This window comes from Camarhynchus parvulus, chromosome 2 (genome assembly GCF_901933205.1).
Source record: "Camarhynchus parvulus chromosome 2, STF_HiC, whole genome shotgun sequence".
In the NCBI taxonomy this organism is placed as follows: Eukaryota; Metazoa; Chordata; class Aves; order Passeriformes; family Thraupidae; genus Camarhynchus; species Camarhynchus parvulus.
This window is the reverse complement of record NC_044572.1, coordinates 29209691-29231901: the sequence shown is the minus strand read 5'-3', so window position 1 is coordinate 29231901 and position 22211 is coordinate 29209691. Positions and strand designations below refer to the sequence as shown.

Genomic DNA, 22211 nt, shown 5'->3' with positions numbered 1-22211 from the left:
GAGATGCGGTGAGATGCGGAGAGGAGCGGAGCGCAGGGGCCGCTCCCCCGCCGCTCCCCGCTCGCACCTGGGGCCGCCCGCCTCGCCCGCCCGCCCCCGCTGCCCTCGGGCCGCCGCCGCCGGGGCCGCTGCGGGCGCGACGCTCCGCGCCTGCCGCTGTCTCGCACTTAATGCTCCATGGCAGCGCCTGTCTGTGAGGGACAGCAGCACCCCTGCGCTGGCAGCCCGGCGTGTTCCCAAACTCAAGAGGGGTTCAACCATCGAGATTTCCTTGTATCCCTCTCTTCTAATATTAGAACACATATTGAAACGATAAACACAATGAAAAGCACAAAACATTTCATCAGTGTTGTAACTGTATATTTCCTTTATTCTGAAGAAATATCAAGTTTTGAACGATGCACAGAGGCAGCAACTTCTGCTTTGGACGCCGCTTTCTTTGTAAAGACCGCGTTGCTACAGTTAAATCTAAAGACAGTTGTTAAAAAGAGTTAGATGTCAGAAAAGGGGGGAAATCTTACCGTCGAAAGACTGCTGCAGGTTCCAGCTCAGCCTGAAACTGCAGTGAAAAGCGGAGCAGCTGCTGAACAAAAGTTTTAGATTTTTTTTAAAGAAAGTCTGCAAAACTAATTTCCCACAAAATAGGACTCAATTTCCGTTTAAGAAACTAGCTCTTGCAAAAGTCATACAATTGCTGATTTTTTCCACTAGCAATTGAAATTCATTTTATCTTTAGCACATGGACCCAAGAATTTAGACTTGAGAGAAATGGTTTTTTTTTTTTTTTTTAGTTTTGTTTTGGGGGGAGGAGGAGCAAGGTACATCGAGCAGGAAGAGCTGAAGAATAAAACCTCTGCGCAGTGGGCACCTCTTTGGTCATTGATCACTAAATGCGTTATCCTGATTTAAACCAGTTAAAAGCCGCCTTGGTGGCTACTGTAATTCCACTACACGGATGTCAAAAATAATTTTTAAAAAGAAAAGCAACAACAACAAAAAGACAGGCCCAGACTTTCCAGGTTGTCCCCAAATACATTAAAGACATTTGCAACGAAGCAAATGAAGATAAAGCAAAGAAACATTATGCGACTTCTTGTTTTGAAGGGGCAGAGGGCGAGAGGGGAAACTTTTCTCTCTGCAGCCAGCGTTGCTGGCACGGTGGGCGCCGGTGGGTTCATTGAAGAACCAGCCGCCGATGCTGGGGCACAGCGTGAGGCTCTTGAGGGCAGCCGGGGCAGTGCCGCGGCCCGTGGCGAGTGCTGGGGCGGTGGGCGCGGGTGGAGCGGGTGCATGACCTGCACCGGGACCCTCGGAGCGGGGCAGCTCGGCCCCGGCCCCGGCCCGTGCTGCCCCGCACGCCGCCGCTCTCGCACCTGGGCTCGCAGGTGAGGCTCTGGCGAGAGAGCTTCAGCCCCCGGGGAAATGGGGCGGCGGTGTCCCCCGCGCCCCCCGCCCCAGAGTCACCCCCGCACGTCGCCTCACGTCTTTATTGCGCTGCCCCGCCCGCTGCCCCCGGCGGGCGGCAGGACCCCGAGCGGTCCCTCAGCCCCGACGGGGCGGTGATGACCCCGCGGGGCCGCCCGGGGCGGGGGGCTCGGGGCAGCCGCGGCGGGGGGCGCGGCCCCGGGCCGGGGGCAGGGGCGAGCGGCTACGCCCCCGCGGAGCCGCCCCTCCCCCCGCGGGCCGCGGGCGCCCGGGGCGCGCAGCGCTGCCGCCCGCTGACGGAGCGATTCGGCGCGGGGACGGCGCTGGCGTTTTGGAGGGAGTTTGCATGTGGTCAGTGCTGTGCTGCTGAGCCAGCCCCCAGCTCACATTACACACTACTGTATTTATAACCTCTCGAAGCTGTTTCCCCCTTCAAGCAGTTCTCTGGGACCACCTTCTATTGGCTTCAACCTCTCCCACTTCTTGACATCTGAGCAGCTCTGAGAACGGCTCATCTAGGTCCGAGTGTTTATGCAGCGGAGACTGGCCACTAGGGCTAAAGACCTGGATTATCTGAGCTCAGCTGCCTGCTGCAGAGTCTGTCGGTGCCGTTTTGGAAAAAAAAATCCCAGCCCCGATCTGTTTACAGTGAAAGTTGACAAAGGGTGGTGAAGTTGGATCTTTCCTAAACTCTCCTGCCTGGAACCTGAGACTTGCATGCCATGGATCACACACTCTTTGGCTGCCTGCGCAGCCCCCATGCCACTGCGCAGAGCTTGCACCCTTTCTCCCAGTCTTCTCTTGCCCTGCATGGAAGATCTGACCACATGTCCTACCCTGATCTGTCTTCTTCTTCTTCCTCTTGCATAATAGCGGGATACCCCAATGAGGAGGGCATGTTTGCCAGCCAACATCATAGGGGGCACCATCACCATCACCATCACCACCATCACCACCACCAGCAACAGCAGCACCAAGCTTTGCAGACGAACTGGCACATTCCTCAGATGTCGTCTCCTCCCGCCGCGGCCAGGCACAGCCTCTGCCTTCAGCCTGACTCAGGAGGACCCCCGGAGCTGGGCAGCAGCCCCCCTGTCCTGTGCTCGAACTCTTCCAGCCTGGGCACCAACACCCCCACGGGGGCAGCGTGCGCGCCAGGGGACTATGGCAGGCAGGCTCTGTCCCCGGTGGAAACAGAGAAGAGGTCCGGCAAAAGGAAAAGCGACAGCTCAGGTAAAGGTTCGCGCGTTCCCCAGCGGGGCGGGATCCCCGGGCGGCGGGGCTCGGGGAAGCGGCGCGGTCGGACCTGCTGCCGCTCGGCTGGGCTTGTTTAGCTCGGCTCGTCTGGCCCGGCTCGGCTCGGCTCAGCTAGGCTCGGCTCGGCTGGTCCGGCCACAGCCGCAGCTGTGCTCTCGCCGCCGGCTGACACCGGGCTGCCGGGTTGCTCCTTCCCACCAACGCGCTCTCGGGATCTCCATCACTAACGCAAGCTTTATTAAGGCTACGGGGGAGAAATAGAAAGAAAGAATTCAGCACGTGATAGAGTATGAAATCAAGGTGGCGGTGGGGAAGAGTTTCCTACAGCCAAGGAGAGAAACGTTTGTAGTTTTGGTGCGGTTTTCAGCATCTGGTCCCGCGGCCCCCTCCCCCCTGCCCGATACGACACCTCTGCTTCAAAATTCAGAATCCAGCGCGCTCCTTCCCCTCCGCCCCTTCGCCGTGGAGCTGACTGCGGCTCCGAGGCGATTGCACAACGCTTGGAAGCTCTGCCTTGGAAGCGGGGATTCGGGAGAGGAGCTGATGCCTTGCTACCCTGTAGGATCTGAGTGAGCCTGCATCAAATCCTCAGCGTGAAGGGGCAAAATTTGGACTCTGTGAAGCAAACGGGTGAATGAGAGTTTCAGAAAGCTGCTTCGCTTCAGTTTTCTGGTGGCGGGGACAGAGGAAAGGAAGGAGCAGTCTGCCTTTTAAAATCACAGTAATTCTTACTTAAAGGGCGAGCATAAAAACATGTAGACCCGCAGTCATTCCAGAGCAATGATTTGGCATCAATGAATGGGCAAAAAACTTTGACATTATCTCTGCTTTCTAAAATAGCAAAGCCTGTCAAAGTCCTGCTCTGACAAAAGCCACTCGGCGAAGGCAACACAACACAACTGATGGGACTTCCGTTAGGGCACACATGAACTGGGGGGTCACCAAAAATATAGAGAGACAGGCAGGAGACATTTGAAAGAGAGAGGGCTCAACAGATTGAAAACTCAAGAGCTGGCGTAGCTAATTATTTGTTATCACACAAGAGAAAGTGAAAGGCTTTTCCAGATACATATGAAGTTCACAACTGAAACCATAACCTCTTTCACTCAAAATGCTGTAAGCTTGGTAGAGAGCAAGCTACACAAAGGATTTTAAAAAATAACCCTCAAGAATACCATCACTTCCTTCATTTTCCATTATATTAGCAAATATTTACAGTTAGAGTAACTCAGAACGAATTTATCTGATTGCATCTTACATAGCTGATATAGTTGCTGAAAACTCCTTGCGTTTAAAGCTGTATTTAGTTCAAACACTGCTGGTAAAATCTTTTGTTTTGTCTTCTTTACTCTCAATAAGAAAAAGAATAATCTGATTTTTTGAGGTGTATGGACAGTCTCTGTTACAACTGAGAAAATAACTGGGTGCCTGTTGGTGTAAGGATTTATTGTATTTGTCGGTCTATTTAAAGCTAAAGGAAAAAAGGAAATTGGTCCCTTTCACTGTCAGGGAAGTATCTGAATCACTTTCTGTTTATTTCATTCTGCAATGCAAACCAAAAAACACCAGTGAGGAATGTCCTAAACCTTACTCTGAAGTGACTGGAGTCTTCCACTGGATTAGTGGACAAGAGTTGAGCCTTTAGCCATGGTTATGTTTATCTTGCAATGCACTTCGATCCTCACTTGCTAAGGCTTTCTGAAGATCAAGGCAGGTAACTATTTCCTCCTCCCTTCCACTAAGAAAAAAAAATATGACCGTTCACACAATTGTGAATCTCTCAAACTGAAAATAGATGTCTTTTGACAACAACTGCATAGCTGCTGTATGTTTGGTTTTTCTTCAGGAAAAGCCTGTGTTTTGGACTAAATATTTAACCCCACCCCTTTATTAGTCGTGAACTCTGGTGCTAAATATTTAATGCTATTCTCATATATGGCAGCAAGAATTATTTTAATTTACTGTGTTTCTATATTTGTCAACCATAATTGCCCCTCATTTGATTAAACATCATCGCCTTTATTTCTCATTAATCTTTTTTTTTAAACAAATGACTGTGCTTGAAAGAATTTCTTCCATGCCTTCATCAGACTTGGAACTACTTCAATAGACATTTGTAAAAAATCCTAATAGTAAATAACTAAGAGGTGAAGAGAGAGAGAGACTGCTTTAAGTTTCAGTGCCAGCATTCTGAGACAACTATTAATGCTCTTGCTTATTTACACATATATTTCCTCTTCTTAAGCATATCACTTAAAACCACAAAATGCTCAGCGTTTTCTTGAGCACTGAATCTGTTCACATTTCAGAGCTGAATTAACCTTAGGCTACCACTTTCTTCCACTACTTAGCTTTTGTTTCTGTGTGTTTAAGATCACAAAGCTGAATTTGTAGATAGTTTAAAGAATGTAAAACATGATGATTCCTTGTATCATTTACCTTCCAAATGAGTAACCGCTTCTTAGCCGTATAGCTACTCAGAAAATTTACCAGAAGGGATGCCCCATTTTACTTATTTGTTATGATGATGGGAGTGCAACATTTTAAAATTTTAAACAAAAATCCAGAGGGCAAACAAAATTTAGTATGATGGACTGTGTGTGAATTTCCCCGGAATTCACATATTGCAAGGGAATGGGAGGACATAGAAACATTCTTCTCTAATCTGTTGCAGTTTCATTTAGGATTGAGAAAACAAGGTGAAATGTACTCTCATGATAGTTACATAAACTGACTTACAGTTTTCTTTAGCCCTAACCCAGATTTTAAGCAGTTTGGGAAGTTCCCTTTGAAGATATTGAAAAGATTGCTAGAGAACAGGGTGAAATTTTCAGCTGTTCTCGTTGCGAAGGGCTGGGAAATATTGCTTTTGTAGTCATCAGCCCCTGCTTGCCGCAGCTGTCAGTGTCTCCAGGTTTTGTAGTTGCTCTCTCATAATCTGCAGAACATTCCTTTCAACCTGCCTAGGCCCAGGAGTGGGTCAGTAAAGCTGCCTGTGAGTTGAGGAGTGGTGCATAAAAATCTTTATATGTTAACATTTTGCAGTGAATAATGGCATCTGCATCCTCGCCTTTGTAACTCAACTCTTTGGATGTCAAGGCTGTACGAGTAGAGAGACAATACTAAGTCTGAGGGGTGGTTGCAAATGAAATAGCTTATTTTAAAGTGCCCTAATGGTCAGAATTATCTGTGTGCTAATGGGATGCGGATGAAAACCATGCTGAGTGTATAGAAAACATATTCTTGGAGTGCTTTGTTGCTTTGTGGTATGAGTTGTTCTATATGGAATATTTTGGATTTTTCTAATGCCTCCCCTTCTCATTACTTGCCTGCGAGTTTCAGGGCCATTTTATTTCTGTTTATTATAAAGTAGGTTTTGATTCTCAGATGATGCAGAACACATAAGATGCAAAGTTACTTCTGTGATTTCCTAAGTTACGTTACTTAGGTCCAAGTTTTCTCAAGACTTCAGTCAGGAAAAAAGCATATTAATGCCTATATAGGAAGTGCTATCTAGATTTACTGAGAAATATGAAAAAAGAGTGAATCTGGTTGCCTTAAGGAAGTCTAAAATGCTATGGTGAAAAATATACTATGCTGAAAAAAAATACTATGCTGAAAAGACCAGGGGGAGGCTGAGTACAGTTGAAGGAGTTCTTCTAAGCAATACAGCTATTCAAACATTAAATTGCAAGAGATAAATACATAAGGAAATCACATTCCTGTTAAAGTCTAATGTAATTAAACTCTTTCCCTCAGGCATGAAAAGACTAAAAAAAAAAAAGGAAACCAAATTTCGCCATGGGAAAATGTTTTCTGTGTGGCATAGGTTTCCAAGAAAAGGCTAGCAGGTAATAAAAATTATTCATATTTTGAATGTATTTACGATAGTAGCATTTAGAAAAGCATTTCAGGAATCCACTGTTTCAACAGTTCGGCTAAGTGTTTCAATACCTGTTCTGGTGGGTTTTATTCATTGACAAATCACATGAATAAAAACAATACTTTTTCCCCAGAGTTTTAATATTTTATAACCTACCTATTCTCAAGATGCAAGCAGCAAAAAGTTGTGTCTCCAGGAAATTTATTTTAAACACATCTAAATATCATAAATCATATGTACTTGTTTGAAATGGTCTCTAAAAAGCAGGTCATTTTGATAAATGATTATAAATACTGTGAAATCATGAGTTTTGAGGACTTTTGATTGGTTTCTGAAACATGTCAGTAAGAAAAATGAGCTGCACACTTGTAGTCAAAAAGCACTGTGTAACTGATTCATCAATATGTCTCTGCTTTTCAGTGTGGTTGTAAAGACAAACAAGAAAAAATACATAATAAAGAATAGTTTTTCTGGAAAGAGTTAATTTGTTTGGTATCTTGTATAAAAGCATCACTTACCCATAAGAAAACAACAACAACAAAAACTCTGTAGATTTTATAAATGAAAAAATTTCAAAATCTGATGAATAACATACACACTTTTAGGAGAAAACCTTCAAGACTGATCACTTATCAAATGATGGGGTTACCAGTTGAATTGTTTTAATAGATGAAAACTTGCAAGAAATTCACTTTCATTCTCGGGAAATATAATCAGGAACTTTTCTAAGATTAAAATTTTGAAAGGCTCTTTTGCTGATACATTTTCAAAATTCTTCGCCCCTAGCCAAAGAAGAACTCTGTGTGGAGAAAAAGAAAAAAAAAAAGAACTATGTGTGGCTCCTAGCTATGTATTTCTATCTGTTTGTATAAATGATTCAGGAGGATTTACACTTCTCCTTCTCCCCCTCCTCATCAACCCACCCTTTTAGAAACACTGGAAGGCCGATCCAGACCTTCACGGGATCACAAATGTTTTTGTGAGAAGGTCCATTGACGCCCGTGAAACCACTGAAGAACTCAAGATTTTTTAAGCAATCAGAGCTAATTCTTTTACATGGGCATTAAAGAAAAATGCTTTATAATTCTTGTAGATATTTATTGATAAAATATTTGGATTGCCTGATTGTTTGAAAATTGCCAATTGAGCATTTTATATTCACATTGAATTTTAACTACCTTGGTTTTAACATCCTAGGATAAAATTTGTCCTAACATATCTAGTGTGACTTCTGTAGTATTTTCTAATGTAAGTAATCAGATTGAGTGGGGTTTTTTGTGTTTTTGCCATTTTTAGACTTGCCAACTGTTTAATAAATGTTTTTTAATTGAGTCTGTTAATCTGCATACTGTTTGCTGTGTGGAAATACTCGTTCTTTAGGGATTCAATGACTTCATATGCTCTATCTCAATTCCTCAAGAGTAGGATTGAGCTCTGTGTCTTGAAACTCAGGGGCAGGTAACATTATCTTTGCTTCTGTCTGCTGATGCCCTAATATTGCTCACTGTATTGTTGCTTTCAAAGACCCTGTTACTTAGCAGTGTGAATAGTCGCCGTGGCATGTTTCTCTCAGTAGCAAAATGTACTCTACCAAGCCATTTTGTAAGTCTCCAGAAAGGAAGCAAAATAAATCTGGTTTCATCTGCTAGACTGAGCAAAGTTTAAACGCATCAGTAAAATGTAGTTATGGTGGTGTAGGATTCAACCCGCACTTTTGCAATGCTACCCTGTGTCCTTGTTCTAATATACTTAAGAATGCAACTTGAAAGGATGCGAAAGGAAAGTCATATTTTCTAAATATAAATACTTGCATATGTCGCTAATAAGGTTTCTAACTGAAATAGTGTGGTGTTAGAGAATTTTGATAAACAGTGCTGGAGGCTACTTCACTACATCAGTGCACAGCTGGGCACTGAACCCAGTCCTATGATCTGTCTCGAGCCTGTGCCCTGTCCTTTTATGACTGTTTGCCCAACTTATATAGTGGCCATACCAAGTGCTTTCCTTCCATTTGGAAAGTACTGTAAACTTTTATGAAACTAAAAGCTTTGTGTGCGTGTGTGTGCGTACATGCTTTTTATTTTTAGTAGGCTTTAAAGACTTACAGATCTGCATCACAATTTCTCTAGTACTGCAAGTTGCAGAGCACGAACAAGATGGTGCACAGCCACCCTGCAGAAAAAGCCTTCCTCCTGCTACTCAGCAGGGCAATTGCATCACCTTTACCAGCATGAGTTGTGTGACTGCACGCACGGCCAGAAGTCATTTGACTTCTGCGGTGAGTGTCTGGGGTCTTCCATGAGCACGTAGATGCTTTTCTATTGTGCTTAATGAAAACCTGAATTCAAAAATAGCCTGATGTAATTGTGCTGGCTACATGCAGTCTAGTCCTAGATTTTAAGCATTTGAAACAGTAAAAAGAAAGTTACTGAAATAAATGGTTTATGAACAGACATGCTAGGGGAAATTCCACCAGGAAGATATGGATGACAAAACTCTTACTGATTTTTGTTAGGACCACCAGATTTTAAGTTGTGAGTTCTTACTCTAAACGTAGCTTAGCTTTGGAGAAAGAGATAGACCAGTTAGCCATAGTAGTGATTAAGCTTTTTTGTTATACGCTGTCTTGAATTCTTCCAACGGCAAATATGGAGTAGGAATGCTTGTTTAAAAAAACACTGTTGCCATTGGTCTTGGCTTTCTAGTATGTGTTGTCCTTGTTATTTATTAATACATATTACAAAATCTATGTCCTTTGATAAGTTTATCTACACCATATCCATTGAAAGTAATATTTAGTAGACAATAGCATAAATCACAATGATCTTATTTGTTTTACTCTGCAAATTTTATACATCTATCTGTAACTTCACTAGTGCAGAGTTGCATCACTGCATCCTAACATTCAATGAATTATGCAAAGTGAAAAAAACCCACATTAAAAAAACAGGATATAGTAGTAGACAGTGCACTGTAATGCATGAAAGTTTTCTTCTGAAGTCTTCTGTTGAACACTATAAATAGACTACTTAGGTTGTCAAAATTCTACTTGCTAACATCAGTAATATTAAAGATGTAATGCTCGCTGTAGATTAGAAAGGATATCTTTCTTTTCAAGATCTTGGACCTACAGAAGATACTAAGCCACCCCCTACTCAGAATGCAGATTGATTTTCTATATGGAGTTGTAAATTTTTACAAATAGTTTTGGGGATAGGTCACTTGACTGGAATTTGTACATATTAATAAATAGAAATATGATTATATGCCAAAAGAGAAATCTATAATAATATTTGGAAATTTGCTACTGAATATTTTATTGTTTGATGATGGATGTAATCACTGAATGCTGTGCATTCTGAAGTTGCAGACTACTTTTTTCCATTGAATTGAGCTTCTTACTCAATGCAATGGAAAAAAGTAGTCTGAACTTTGTATTGAAAATTACCTGTGCTCAACAAACCTCACAAGAAAACATCTATGAGAAGTTAATGGTCATGTGAAAGAGTTGTATTGCACTCAATTCTATTTTTTTTGTTTTTCTTTAATAAATGAAACAAAATAATTTATGAAACCAAGGAAGCAATGCTCAAAGCCAAGAGTCAAATCTTTAATTTATGATAGAAGAGAATAATTTTACTAAACAAATAAAATCCAGTGGATTATAAAAATCCAGTGGATTTTTCTTTTCTTTCTTTCTCTCTCTCTTTTTTCTTTCTCTCTCTTTTCACTCTTTCTCTATTGTGCTCTTTCCCTTGCTTTTTCACTCTTCCTCTCCTCTCCTCTCCTCTCCTCTCCTCTCCTCTCCTCTCCTCTCCTCTCCTCTCCTCTCCTCTCCTCTCCTCTCCCTCCTCTCCTCTCCTCTCCTCCTCTCCTCTCCTCTCCCTCTCCCTCCTCCTCTCCTCTCCCTCTCTCCTCTCCTCTCCCTCTCCTCTCCTCTCCTCTCCCTCTCCTCTCCTCTCCTCTCCTCTCCTCTCCTCTCCTCTCCTCTCCTCTCTCCTCTCCTCTCCCTCTCCTCTCCTCTCCTCTCCTCTCCTCTCCTCTCCTCTCCTCTCTCCTCTTATTTCTTTCCTTCTCTCCTCTTTTTTCTTTCCTTCTCTGTTTTACTCTCCTTTGCTGCTTCTTGGACTAAAGAAAAACTAGTTGATTGAACATTATTTTATAGCAAATAGGATATGAAAAACTAAAACCGAAACAGATTACTGCAATCTTTTAAAAGTCCTTCTTCCTTCTGCATTTTCTCAGCTCTCTAATAGCTATTTCTTATTTTTAGCAAGTAAGTCTGGACAAATGCTGCCTTACATAAACTGTTAGATGCACTTCAGTATCCTCTGCCACTATTGTGAGTTTTAATTCTCAGACTGTGATCTTACAATGATTGTAGTATGCATTTAATTTTGTATGTTGGGAGATGAATGAAACCTCGGGAAGCTGAAGTCAAAACTAGCTATTGAGTGGAGCCAGGACTTCACAGCTGAAGTAGTCATGAAGTAGTACTTTGATATGAACACTGCTGAAGCTAAGTGTATGTTTACACATTTTGGTGAATTGAGGGCATTAGTCACTTAGATTTACCAAGCGGAAAAAACTGTTTCCCACTTTGGTCTTCCTAAAAATAGATACTAAAAAATCTGTTGGACATATGTGTGCTGACAATATAGTTCTGAAGAGAGTTGAATGAACTGTGGGGTTTTCTACCTGCCAAGCAAAAAATGGCATATTCTAGATGCATGCAATATATCCTGAGCGTGCATGGGGGGCCTCTTTGGCAAGGGGTGTTTTGACATGGTGGGTGAGGCTCCTCAGGCACATTGGTCTCAATAGCTTTTCAAGCCTTTCATTTTCTTTCATCTGGTGGAGAATACCAGAACACTGTATGCTCCATGGAATATGTGGACAAGTAAAAACGACTCATTAAAATGTGCTTATTACTGTAGAAAGAAAGGTAGGAACAGTGACTAGATGTCTCCCAAATTTGTGAAAATATCAGTTTGGTTTAGAGAAGAAAAAAGAATTTAAGTCAGATGTGTTGATAAACTAAACGACAACATATTTTGTGAGGCTTTGGTACACTGAATTGCTAAAAATGGTGTGAATAGAAGCCTGGGCAGCTATGGCAGTGTTGACCACTCAAAGATTTCTTGTAAAACTGTGCTTAGAATGCCAAATAGTGATTTCTGCCAGAAGAAAGCAGCAGTATAATTGGGGCTTAAGCACATTCACGCCTTTCAAAGTTATATTTTCAGAACTAGGCATTAAAACCTAGTAAAAGTCTGCAATTCATACCCGCCTCATGTAGGGTTTAGGAAGAGCTGAGAACGTTACAAGTTCTTTGCAGTTTGGTTTGATTGACTCAGAATTGACATATTAATATTAAGCTCTTTTCCTCCCCCTTGTTTCTATATTCTTATTTTGAGAGTACCACAATGACCTCAGGCTGCAGCTGTGTCTTAAGTCTTTGCGTTCCTGAGAACATTAGAACAATACACACTAATGGTCTCACTCCTGGCTCCTCTCTCTCCCTCCCTCCCTCCCTCCCTCCATTTCTTTTTTTACACAAGTCTATTTCTGAAGGACTGTGTGACTATATAGCCTTTCAATTTCCATTCGTCCATGCAAAATGAGCACTCTCTTAATTTCAAAACAAAAAATATGGCCCTCTACCTCAATCAGATTTCCATTAGATGTAACCTACAATAACTTAAGAACTGCAGTGACCTGCTAAATAAGGTAATGTAATGTTAGTTCTAGTAGGCAATGCAAGATGCAATAGTTATGACTCAGATAAAAATAGAAGGCTTCTTTAGCAGTTGTTCATGGCGCATCTTGAATCTGCAGAATTATCTCTTTTTTTGTATTATTAGCACTTTAATTTACATGATTTTTTAATATCTTATTGGGTCAATAAAGAGAGTCACAATTCCGTCTGTATTTGTTTTTTATGAAATAATATATTGATATTAAAATGTATTGGCAAATGAAACATCTTAAGTTCTAAATTTAAAAAAATGATGTGAACATGCACAGGAGAAAAAGCTGGAGAGAAGAGTGCAAACAATTTTGATTGCTCCATATTATAAAGAAATATTCTGCTGAACTTTCTTGTAGTTTGGCTTAATTTTGCATTTTAATTTTTACTTCACTCATTCTGACTCCTTTGCTTTTACACTTCAATACATTGCTATAACTTTATGAGGCAAACATCTTTATTACTTTAATGTGAGGGTATGTACAGAAATCTAACAGTATTCAAACCCTATAAACCTAATTTATTTCATTGGTTCCAAACTGAAATGTAGACAAAGACAGAAGGTGTCAATTGAGTGTGCAGTCTGCTGGCATGAGAAATATCAGAGATTTCAGATTTTTGTATTTGCAAACATATTGGGAATGCCTTGCCAGACATGACACCCAAACAAACCCTTTTTTGGATAGAGGTTGTGTGTTTCAAGTACAGTGGCTAAAAATATCCAGCCCTTTTAAAGTATGTTTGGTGAAATATAACTTAGAGAATGACCCAGTCCTTCAAAGATCTTGGGAAAGCCACTTCCTTTCCTCCTGCAGTAGTCACAGCTTTGCCAGTCAGTTAGTCTAATTTGGACACAGCTTAGGTTACTGTGTATTTTTTCTGGAATTAACAGTATAATGTTGACAAACTTGAGCACAAGCATGTCAGTTACTACCCTCTTGTTGATTCCTTCAGCTTGATGCTGTGCAGATAAGAAATGTTTGTAGTTCCACCACGTATGGGTAGATACCCTGAAAATATTATTTATGGAGGCTCCTGCTTGTCTTGTGTATTTCAAGCATGTTTCTACAGCTAATTGATAGTCTTAATTCAAACAAAAACTGAAAGATGCATCCATGTTAACTGTGACATATTTAGTTGGGTTTCTTATGTAGAGAACTGGAAAGCTTGGTGTTACCCATATAGTGCAGTCTGGCTGCATCCTCTTGCTGGCCTGTTAATTAAAAGGACTTTGTTAACCTAACAGCAGAGTCTTACTACAAAAAGGAGATCTGAAATCTACAATGAGGTGGAAATGCAAGAAGTATTTCTCCTATCTGAGGTGTTAATACAAACCTACATGGAGCCTTTCTAGTTCAGAAGATATTTGGAGGGGAGTACATATTCCCTAAATACCTCTAGAAGAGTATTTCTGTGAGTTTTGGAACAGAAACAAGTCTAGGGAATATGCGTATCCTCTTGGACAACAAGCACAAAAAAGGAGGTCTCACTAATCAGCCTTTGCACCTTCCCTGCCATGTCATTTAATGGCTCATATATCTCTGTTCTCCATAAAGCTGAACTTTATCTGGTGAAGGTTGGTTTCTTTACAAAAGCAGACAGCATTTCCTTTCCTTCCAGGGCAAGAATGCACAGATGTAGGAAAAAAATGCTCACAAAAGAGACCTAGGGTGAGGGCAAAACATCTTCTACAGACATAGAAAACCCTTCGTCCTTGGTTTCCCCAGTGCAAGGCCATGGGCCACTCCTTTTTCTGACCAGATTGAGAGCTATGGTTTAGAAGAACTTATTTTGCTGTGAGACTTTGCAAGTTGCTTTTCTCTGTCTTCTTCTTTCCAACATGTTTTCAGATTGTTCTACAAATGACTTTTACACCACTTAGCAGAAATTATATCCTGTTTTTTCTGCCCTAGTCCTCTCCTGCCTCTTATTTTAAGCCTGCCAAAACCAAAGCTGATGAAATGATCACAAATTTCAATCACATCCTTTTGAAATTTCCTTCCTAGAATCATTCTTCTGGTTCTACCTTAAATTCTCAGAGTTAAACTAATTTCACTGCAAGGTGTTGCCCAGTGCCTCAGTCAATATTTTAGATCCTGTTTCTTACCTACCTCAACATTTTCTCCATGCTGTCTCAACTGTGTTCATCCTTTTTCCATTCACACTTTTCTCTGTCTTCAGTATGCCTCAAATACATGCAAGAAACATCTAAAAACAATATTATGTCATTACCCATTGTCACCAAGCTATCATCTCTTTTACCATGAACTTCTTTTTGGTAACTGTTGGTCTACCACGACTCTTCTGCGGACTTAAGGTCTATAAGAAAAGTGTCCAAGACAGGAAGTGAACACAAAAAAATAAAAATAAAGAATAAAAAAAAGGTCCTTCATATGCCCTCTCTTCTCTAGAGGTTTTTACTCCAAAAGGAGTTGTGCACCACAGAGAAGATTCTGTAAACAGCTATAGCAAAAAAAATCAAGCATGACCCAGACCTGACAATACTTACATTTAGTTTCAAATAACAGTGATGTACCCAGTGTTGAGCAGAGCTCTGTGTAAAAACGAAGTACTTGAAACTAAGCCAAATGTGTGAAAAAAAAATTAACTTTCTTAAAATGCATTCTTTTAACTTCAAAAATTTAAATAATTACTTGTGGCAGAAGGAATGTTGTTCAAAGACAGTAAAGTCTCATTTTGAAGGGGCCTGTAAAATCTTTAAATAGCATTGGCAAATTGTTCTTTTATTCCATTTTTCTGCAAAAAGAATTTTGAAAACAGAAAAATATTTTTATGTGATTCCATTTCACTGATATAATAGACAAGAACATATATCTGAGGGGTGTGTGTGTATGCATATATATATATATATATATATATATATATATAATCTAAAATAAAAGTAGATAGGGACCTGGATAGTCCATGTGATTTGATTGGTTCAGCATTTGGTTATACTGTGTTATTTTATTTCTAAACATGTTTTAAAACCAGTTTGGGAAGGAGGAGTAAGCTTCAGGAAGGGAGAGAAAAGTGCTGATGATACCTTTTGAATGTTTGGGTTTGGCAATTTTTCAGTTCTTTTCAGTGTCTAGAGTTTTCAGCGTAATATCAGCAAATAGAACCCGTGGTAAAATTACAGAATATCAAATCTAAACTCTAGAGACATAAATTCACATGAGGATCAGATCACAAGATTGGCTGCCTTAAGGCTAGTCTCCAGTGGGCTTTTTTCTATATCAAAAAAATCACCATACAGTTTGGCACAACCTTCAGGCTCAGTGAAGAGGGTTTTATTCCAGGACCAAAGTAGACAAAACCAGTAGTTGCCAGAATTGAGGTGCATTTGCAGAGTAGGACAAAGACAGTTTTACGGCTTTTGTCTCAACTCTTCTCTTCCCTTGCTAGGAGTAAATCTCTTTTGGATTTTGGTAAGAGCTCTATCAACTTTTTAGAGGAGGAAGGGAGGACATGCTAACAAACCTATAAGTGTATTTTGTCAATAACTCACATTTCTGGAGCACACATAAGAATCTAACTATTTGACAAGACATTAAAAAAAAAAAAAGGTAAATTATCTTCCGGGCAAAATTTAGGAAAAAAAATAGAAAAGTTGTAGACTTTTGACAGTGATGGAGTCCTTCTGCCTTCCCCCCCTCTCATCAGCAAGCTGATGTTTCCAGTAACTTCAAAAACAGAAGACCTCTCTGTAATCCTAAATGTACATAAGGAACAGATTAAAGTCCTGATTTGTGAAAAAAATTGAGCATATGCTTAAGAGCCATTGACTTCAATGAGAGTTAAATACGTCCTCACACACGCTTCTTGAACTAGAGACTAATAAGGATATTAAAAAGGATCAAGAGGCTGCTCCTCTTCAGGAAATGCGGCAAAACTGCCATAGCTGAAATGTATTTGGGTCATAATCATACTGACTCTCATCCTCCCTCACCTCACCTCACTTCCAATCTACACAGAAGAGTAAAAACCCTTCTCTCCACCTCTTTCCCTCTCTTCTCCTCTTTTCTCCATGCTGGTCTATGCCAGACTAAGCTTACTCTGGTTCCGAAGAAGAATTACAGACTCTGCAGTGTCCATTAGAGATGACATTATTTCCAGTGTAATGAATGTGGATGATGGTCAGATAATAATACAGTGGACAGTGGTTGAACAACCCCCCTGACAGAATTAATTATAAGATAATTAATTACATTTCTGTATAGCTGATTTATCTAGAGGAATCTTATGTATAGGGAAAAAGGTACCCCTGCCAAACAGCAATCCATATTAATATTCTTTTATTAGACGAATGACAGATAGAGTGAAATAGTGATGACTAAAATGCTTGAGTGTGGGTTGATTCCTTTCAATTCAGTATGACAAAATGGGTTATATATATGGTTTTTGAGTGTGGTACTCATTTATTAAATGCTCATTTGGATTTTAAAAAATAGCTTGCCTTCATTAGCCATCTCGGGAATCAGACTCCATGGTGTAATAAATCTCAGTTGCAGGAATTTTGGCCTGCTACTCATCTTAAAAACCTGAATTTTCTTTTTCTGTGCTTTGTCTCAGACTCTACTGCAGTCCTCAGTAACATCCCTTCTCTTTGTTATCCAGATTTAAAAAGCAGTTCTCATACGCTCCTATAGACAGGAGTAGCCAGTTTGGGGAGTATTTGTTTTCTTCAAGTAACTCATTCCAAAATTTTTTGTTTATTTTTCTTAATCAAAACTCTTTCTACAACTGAAACTCAGAGTTAACTTTGGCATACTGGCCATTTAGCATAGTATCATTTAGAGGACATAATTTTGGTAAGAATTATGGAGCAGCAGAAACTTTGAACCTAGTTTGGAAAAGAAAAACTAATGGGAAGGGTTATTATACAGTAAAGGAAAAGCTGAAAGTCGACTGTATGTTTTTTTCCAGACATTATATTTTATTATCTCATGTAAATTAGCAAAAACCGCTTTCTGCTAACTCTGTTTATGTGCTTCTTGAAAAAAAGTTCTTCTTGCTTCAAGTCAGAAGAAAACCCAGATTTCCATTAATATTTTGTGTGTTCACTAGTTGCTCTGTCCTTTGCTGCTGTATGCGCTGTAAAAATAAAGTGAGATACTCAGGTGATATTTCCTTTTGTCCCATCATTAACTTGCTTGAAAGTGTTGAATATTTCAGTATTCTCTGTAACAGGCCTGCAAAATTTCTGGTTTTTTAATCAGAGATTTTCTTAATATGTTTGAATTCACACTTTTCTGCAGACCAGGTTGCCCACAGCAGGAAGAGGACTGGAAATGGACTAATATTCCCCCAGGGTTAGTATCAGGTAATGCTGTGCATTTCCTGTGTGATCTGTTTGAGTTGCAGAGGTGTGGTAATACCATAATGCCTGTCTGTCTTAATAGTTCCCCTCTAACATTTAAATACATTCTTATGATTATTTAGTACAGATTTTAAACATCCTAGGATGTATCAGGGTCCAGGCACAATGATGTATCCTGCACTCTTGCAGAGCATTGCAGGTCCTGTATCAGGATCCATGCCACTGTATGTTGGACATAGTTGTCTTGAGCAGCAGGAATTCTGTACGTTTAAAACTTCCCTTAGCAGGATGTGCTGATGCACACATCGACTTACATTCTATGTACACACCATGATGTGATCTGCTTTTTGTTTTCTTGTATAATTAACTTGGGTTTTTTTATTGTTTCTGCTGCTATGTTTTGCTTTATGCTGATTTTCAGCCTGTTGCATCTTTGAATCTGTGAGTTAATGTTTGACCACCTTTGGATAGCCAAGTAAGATGGATTAAATGTATTAAACATTAAGTGTATTAAACAAAAAGATTTTGTTCTAAAAGATATTTTTTTGAAAGATACAGTTTTACAATAACTCTATACAGAACTTATGCCAGCTATAAATACAAATAAAATACGGTAAATAGTCCCTAACTGGGTATTCTGCAAAGTTAGTGTTTTATTCATCTAACTATACTAAGGAATTTAAAAGCTGGAAAAGCTGGCATTAAACTTAAAGGGCAATGGAAAGTTAGTAGCCTAAACATTTGTTTTGATTCATATGGAGGGAAAGAATTTGGACCAGATGCTTGAAAGAGCTCAGAACCCAGAAGCCCCCATTGTTCTTCATTTAGGTGCCTAAATGGTAACAGTTGGGTGTGCAGTTTTCTTGAAAGCTGATCCTTTTGTGTTGAGATAGCTTGTAGGTTTTAGCCTATCTCTTCTTGGCTATAGAACTTAACTGTAAACATTATATTCCAGAATTGTCCCACATCTATATCCTTTAAGCATTTGCTTATTGTTAGGAGGTCTATTGTGAATATTGCAAGGCTGCAACCCCTTCAGCGTGTTCTGAATTTTAAAAGTACACGTCCCTCATGTTGCTTTCATCCTGGAGACATTAATTCTCTGCATCTAATGCTTTGGTAACACTTTTGGAAGGAGTTCAACCAGAGTGTGGACTCTTAAAATGCTGTACATTCATATGATTTGTTTGCTTTAGACTGGCTATCCTGTAAAATACAAAATATTTTAGAAGAAGCAGGGCTTTGCCCTTTCTTCCATGAAGTGAGCTTCCAGTCCTAGAAAACTTTTCAACTGAGCCTAGTGTGTAGATGGTTGCATATCAGTGTGCTTATACTTTAGGGCTAATAAGATGTAGATGATAATGAAATACATAATAGCAGGATTGGGTTAAATCAAGATCAAGCAAAATATCTTCTTATAGTTAAGAAAATGATAGTAAAGAATAGCTCTTATTTTCACCTAAGTTCTGTGTGTAAACACTCACATACACACACACTCACACACATACGATACAAGTACCATTTGAAATTTTTCTGTGCGGTGGGGTGTTTAAGATGTTGTCTATGGTTCAAAAGCACCTTTGGGCTTCATTCTTGGTTTATAAATGTTAAAAAGTCAGAAATAATTACTAAAAGGGTGAGGCTAGTAGTAGGCTTAAAAGGTGAAGACACAATTTTAATAAAAACAGCCCTTGTAATACCCTGCAACCCAAAAGTAGAGCAGATAAGTTTCTTTGAACTAAGACAGCATCAGGAAATCAAGGAGAAGTTTAGTTTCTGAAAACTTAGCATTATGATTTTGCCAGGCAAACTGCCTCTGCAGAGAAGCAAGTACATTACTTTGGGCAAATCTCCATGACAATGCTCCCTACAGGAATCCCTGTGTAGGTCTTCTAGTTTCACTTCCTTCAATAATCTTGACACAGTGCTGTAGTTACTCCATACTTCAGATCTTCAGTCTATATAGAGGACAAAACCAGCTTACATTTCCTTATGTATAAAGAGAAATAAAACATTCAGGATGTCAAACTAGACTGGGAAATAGGAGGACTCAAAATGCAATGACAATGGCAGTTACTAAAAGCTGGGTAATTTACCTATCAAAGTATTTTTGAGCAGGTAAGGGTCTCCAAAGATTAAATAGCACTCTTTATTTTACCATCTTAAATAGAGGCATTTTTAACATTTTGATGATTTTTTGAGCCAATTATTGGCAGATGTGCTTTAGTGAACCATATGTCTTGAGGTGATGTACAGATATGTTCTCTGCCTCAACAAATATTCCAGCTTCTTTCCAAATGGTATGTTTGTTTGGCTAATGCACGACCTCAGCCAGCTATTTTTCTGAAATTGAATCCAGATCAAGTGGAATGCCCTGCTGGTTGTGTCTTAGTGTTTGCTTTGACCAGTGTTCTTCACCCTAACAGAGAACCAGCAGTTGTCTGGTTATTTGGGATTTTCAAAACAAGCTCCTGTATGTTATTCATAAATCTGTCTTACCTTCTTTGACAGATGCAATTATCACAACCAGTTATCATTGGAAGACTATAGCAACATAAGTCTGGTAGTATCTTTCTCTACAATATTTAAAATCTTTTTTCACATTGAAATTATGCAATCCTTGGCATAATCCTTCATGCATTGCAAACCTACCAACTGCTGAAACTCCTTTTCCTCTTGTGTGTGTTTGATCAACTATATTGTATAACTTGAGTCTCAATAGTTTCCATGTCAAGTTTCATATTTAATTGCTCCAATGTAAATTTCTCACCTAATAGGACTATTATGAATTGCCAAATTATAAATTGTCTCTCCAGAAATAAGAAATTCTCTTCTATCTTGAGATGTAATAGGAAGAAGTTGGGCACCCATTTTTTTCTTGCCTGTCACTGTCTGACTCGTTGCCACAAGATATTCAACAGTCTGGTTCCTTTTGCTGCATTTTCAAGCCTAAATGTAGGCCATCAACATACCTGGATATGTTTCACTACAGTGGCTATTACATTTCTGTACAGAGCTCTTGGAAATTGTGTGAAAGGTGTAATATAAATGTACAGATTAGAGTGGAGTGGATTAAATAGGACTGGACTCCTGGAATGCACATCACCCCTTACTATGAGTTCTCACAGTGTGCTTAGAGCCAGCCTGTGCTTCATGAAATTTTTTTTGTGATGTCCATTTAACCAATAAATCTGTCATCACTGACTGGTCTCCATTTCCTCTGAAATAAACAAATCACTATAAGGTTCTTTGAAGCAGCAGACTGCCAGGAAACACAAAAGTCACTTTTGCTTCATCCACGGAGATAAAGTAGTTAGAAAGTGGAAATGAGCTGCAACTGAAGGAGCCTCAGTATTCTCACACCTGCTAGAAAGTACAGTAGATTTCCACAGAGCAGGAATTCAAACAAACCTCAGATCACTGTGTTCAGTGAAAGTAAGCTTGCCTAGCCAAGAAATGAATTGCAGGCCCTTGGAAACCACTTAAAGCAAGCCAGTTTCACAGGGACAGAGGAAATTTGAAAGAGTCCAGGAAACTCTTCTAGGCCTGTGATATCCATTGCATTAGCTGTTGTTTTCTTGGTCCATATTTCTGACTTCCACACTTCTCAGGCTCCATTTTTCAACTAGATGGTCTTCTGCTTGCTGCACGTTGTGTTTCATTCCACAGGTCACCCCTCTGGGCCTTGACTGCCTTTAGTGCCAAGTGTTCTCATGTGTAAGTTTGCATCTGCTTTTTCTTTTCTCTTGAGCTGGAATTTATTTCATTGCAGTCTCTGTTCCCAACAACCCATGGCTTAAGTGTTATCTTTAACCTCTTTTCAATGTGAAATATTAGTCTTGGAAAGCTAGTAAAGTCTTTAAATTGATCTAGTTGTTAGCTGGTGGTCTATTTCTGCTGAAAAAGGCTGCGGAAATTAGGTTCTGATAGGCAAGTATGTTCATTGCGAAGGGAAAAAAAGTATTGATTTTTGCTTCTGTAACTCATTTTTAGGTTAACTTGACTAGCACAGTTTACTTCTTTATAAAATTGAAGAAAAAAGCTGTTGTTAAAAGTTTGCAGTTACTTTCAGCAAAGTAGCTTTAAGCTTTCTTGCCAATAAAAAAACTGACTCTACTTGTACAAATGTCTGTGACTATAAAAAATACAAGAAGCTTCTAATTGAAGGTGAAATCATGGAAGGAAAAATCACTAATAGAAAGCCAACATTTTCAGGAAAACCTAATGAATCTTTGTTAGGAGTGGACCCCTGGCATAGCAGAAGCTGAGAATTTTTAAATGGGACAGTTTTACAATGTAGTTTATAAATAGCATTGGAAAACTTTTCACATTTCTTTATCCATTCCATTTTTCTAAATAGTTTAAATCTTGTTAAGAGTTTTGACATCAGTATTTCCAGTGATTTTTTTTCTTTGTTGGAATACTGTTATTGTTGGAAAGCAGTGTTATTATGTGCTCAGTAAAAGTCCTATCTTGGATTTGTTTTCACAGCCAGTATTTTGTTTTTTGCTGTTAGTCCCATAAATAAAATATTAAATTTGCTCTTATATGAACAAATCCTTTTAAACTAATTA

General features: G+C 39.8%; 1 protein-coding gene across 1 annotated transcript in view; it reads left to right on the top strand.

Annotated features, from left to right (window-relative positions):
* Window positions 1-1822: 1822 nt before the first annotated feature.
* The window catches only part of MEOX2 (mesenchyme homeobox 2), a 51985-nt gene continuing 31596 nt past the window's right edge, over window positions 1823-22211 (top strand). Inside the window, exon 1 of the mRNA XM_030969488.1 lies at window positions 1823-2658. Within this exon, the coding sequence (XP_030825348.1) occupies window positions 2148-2658 (511 nt within the window). The 5' untranslated portion in view covers window positions 1823-2147. The remainder of the gene's footprint in view (window positions 2659-22211) is intronic.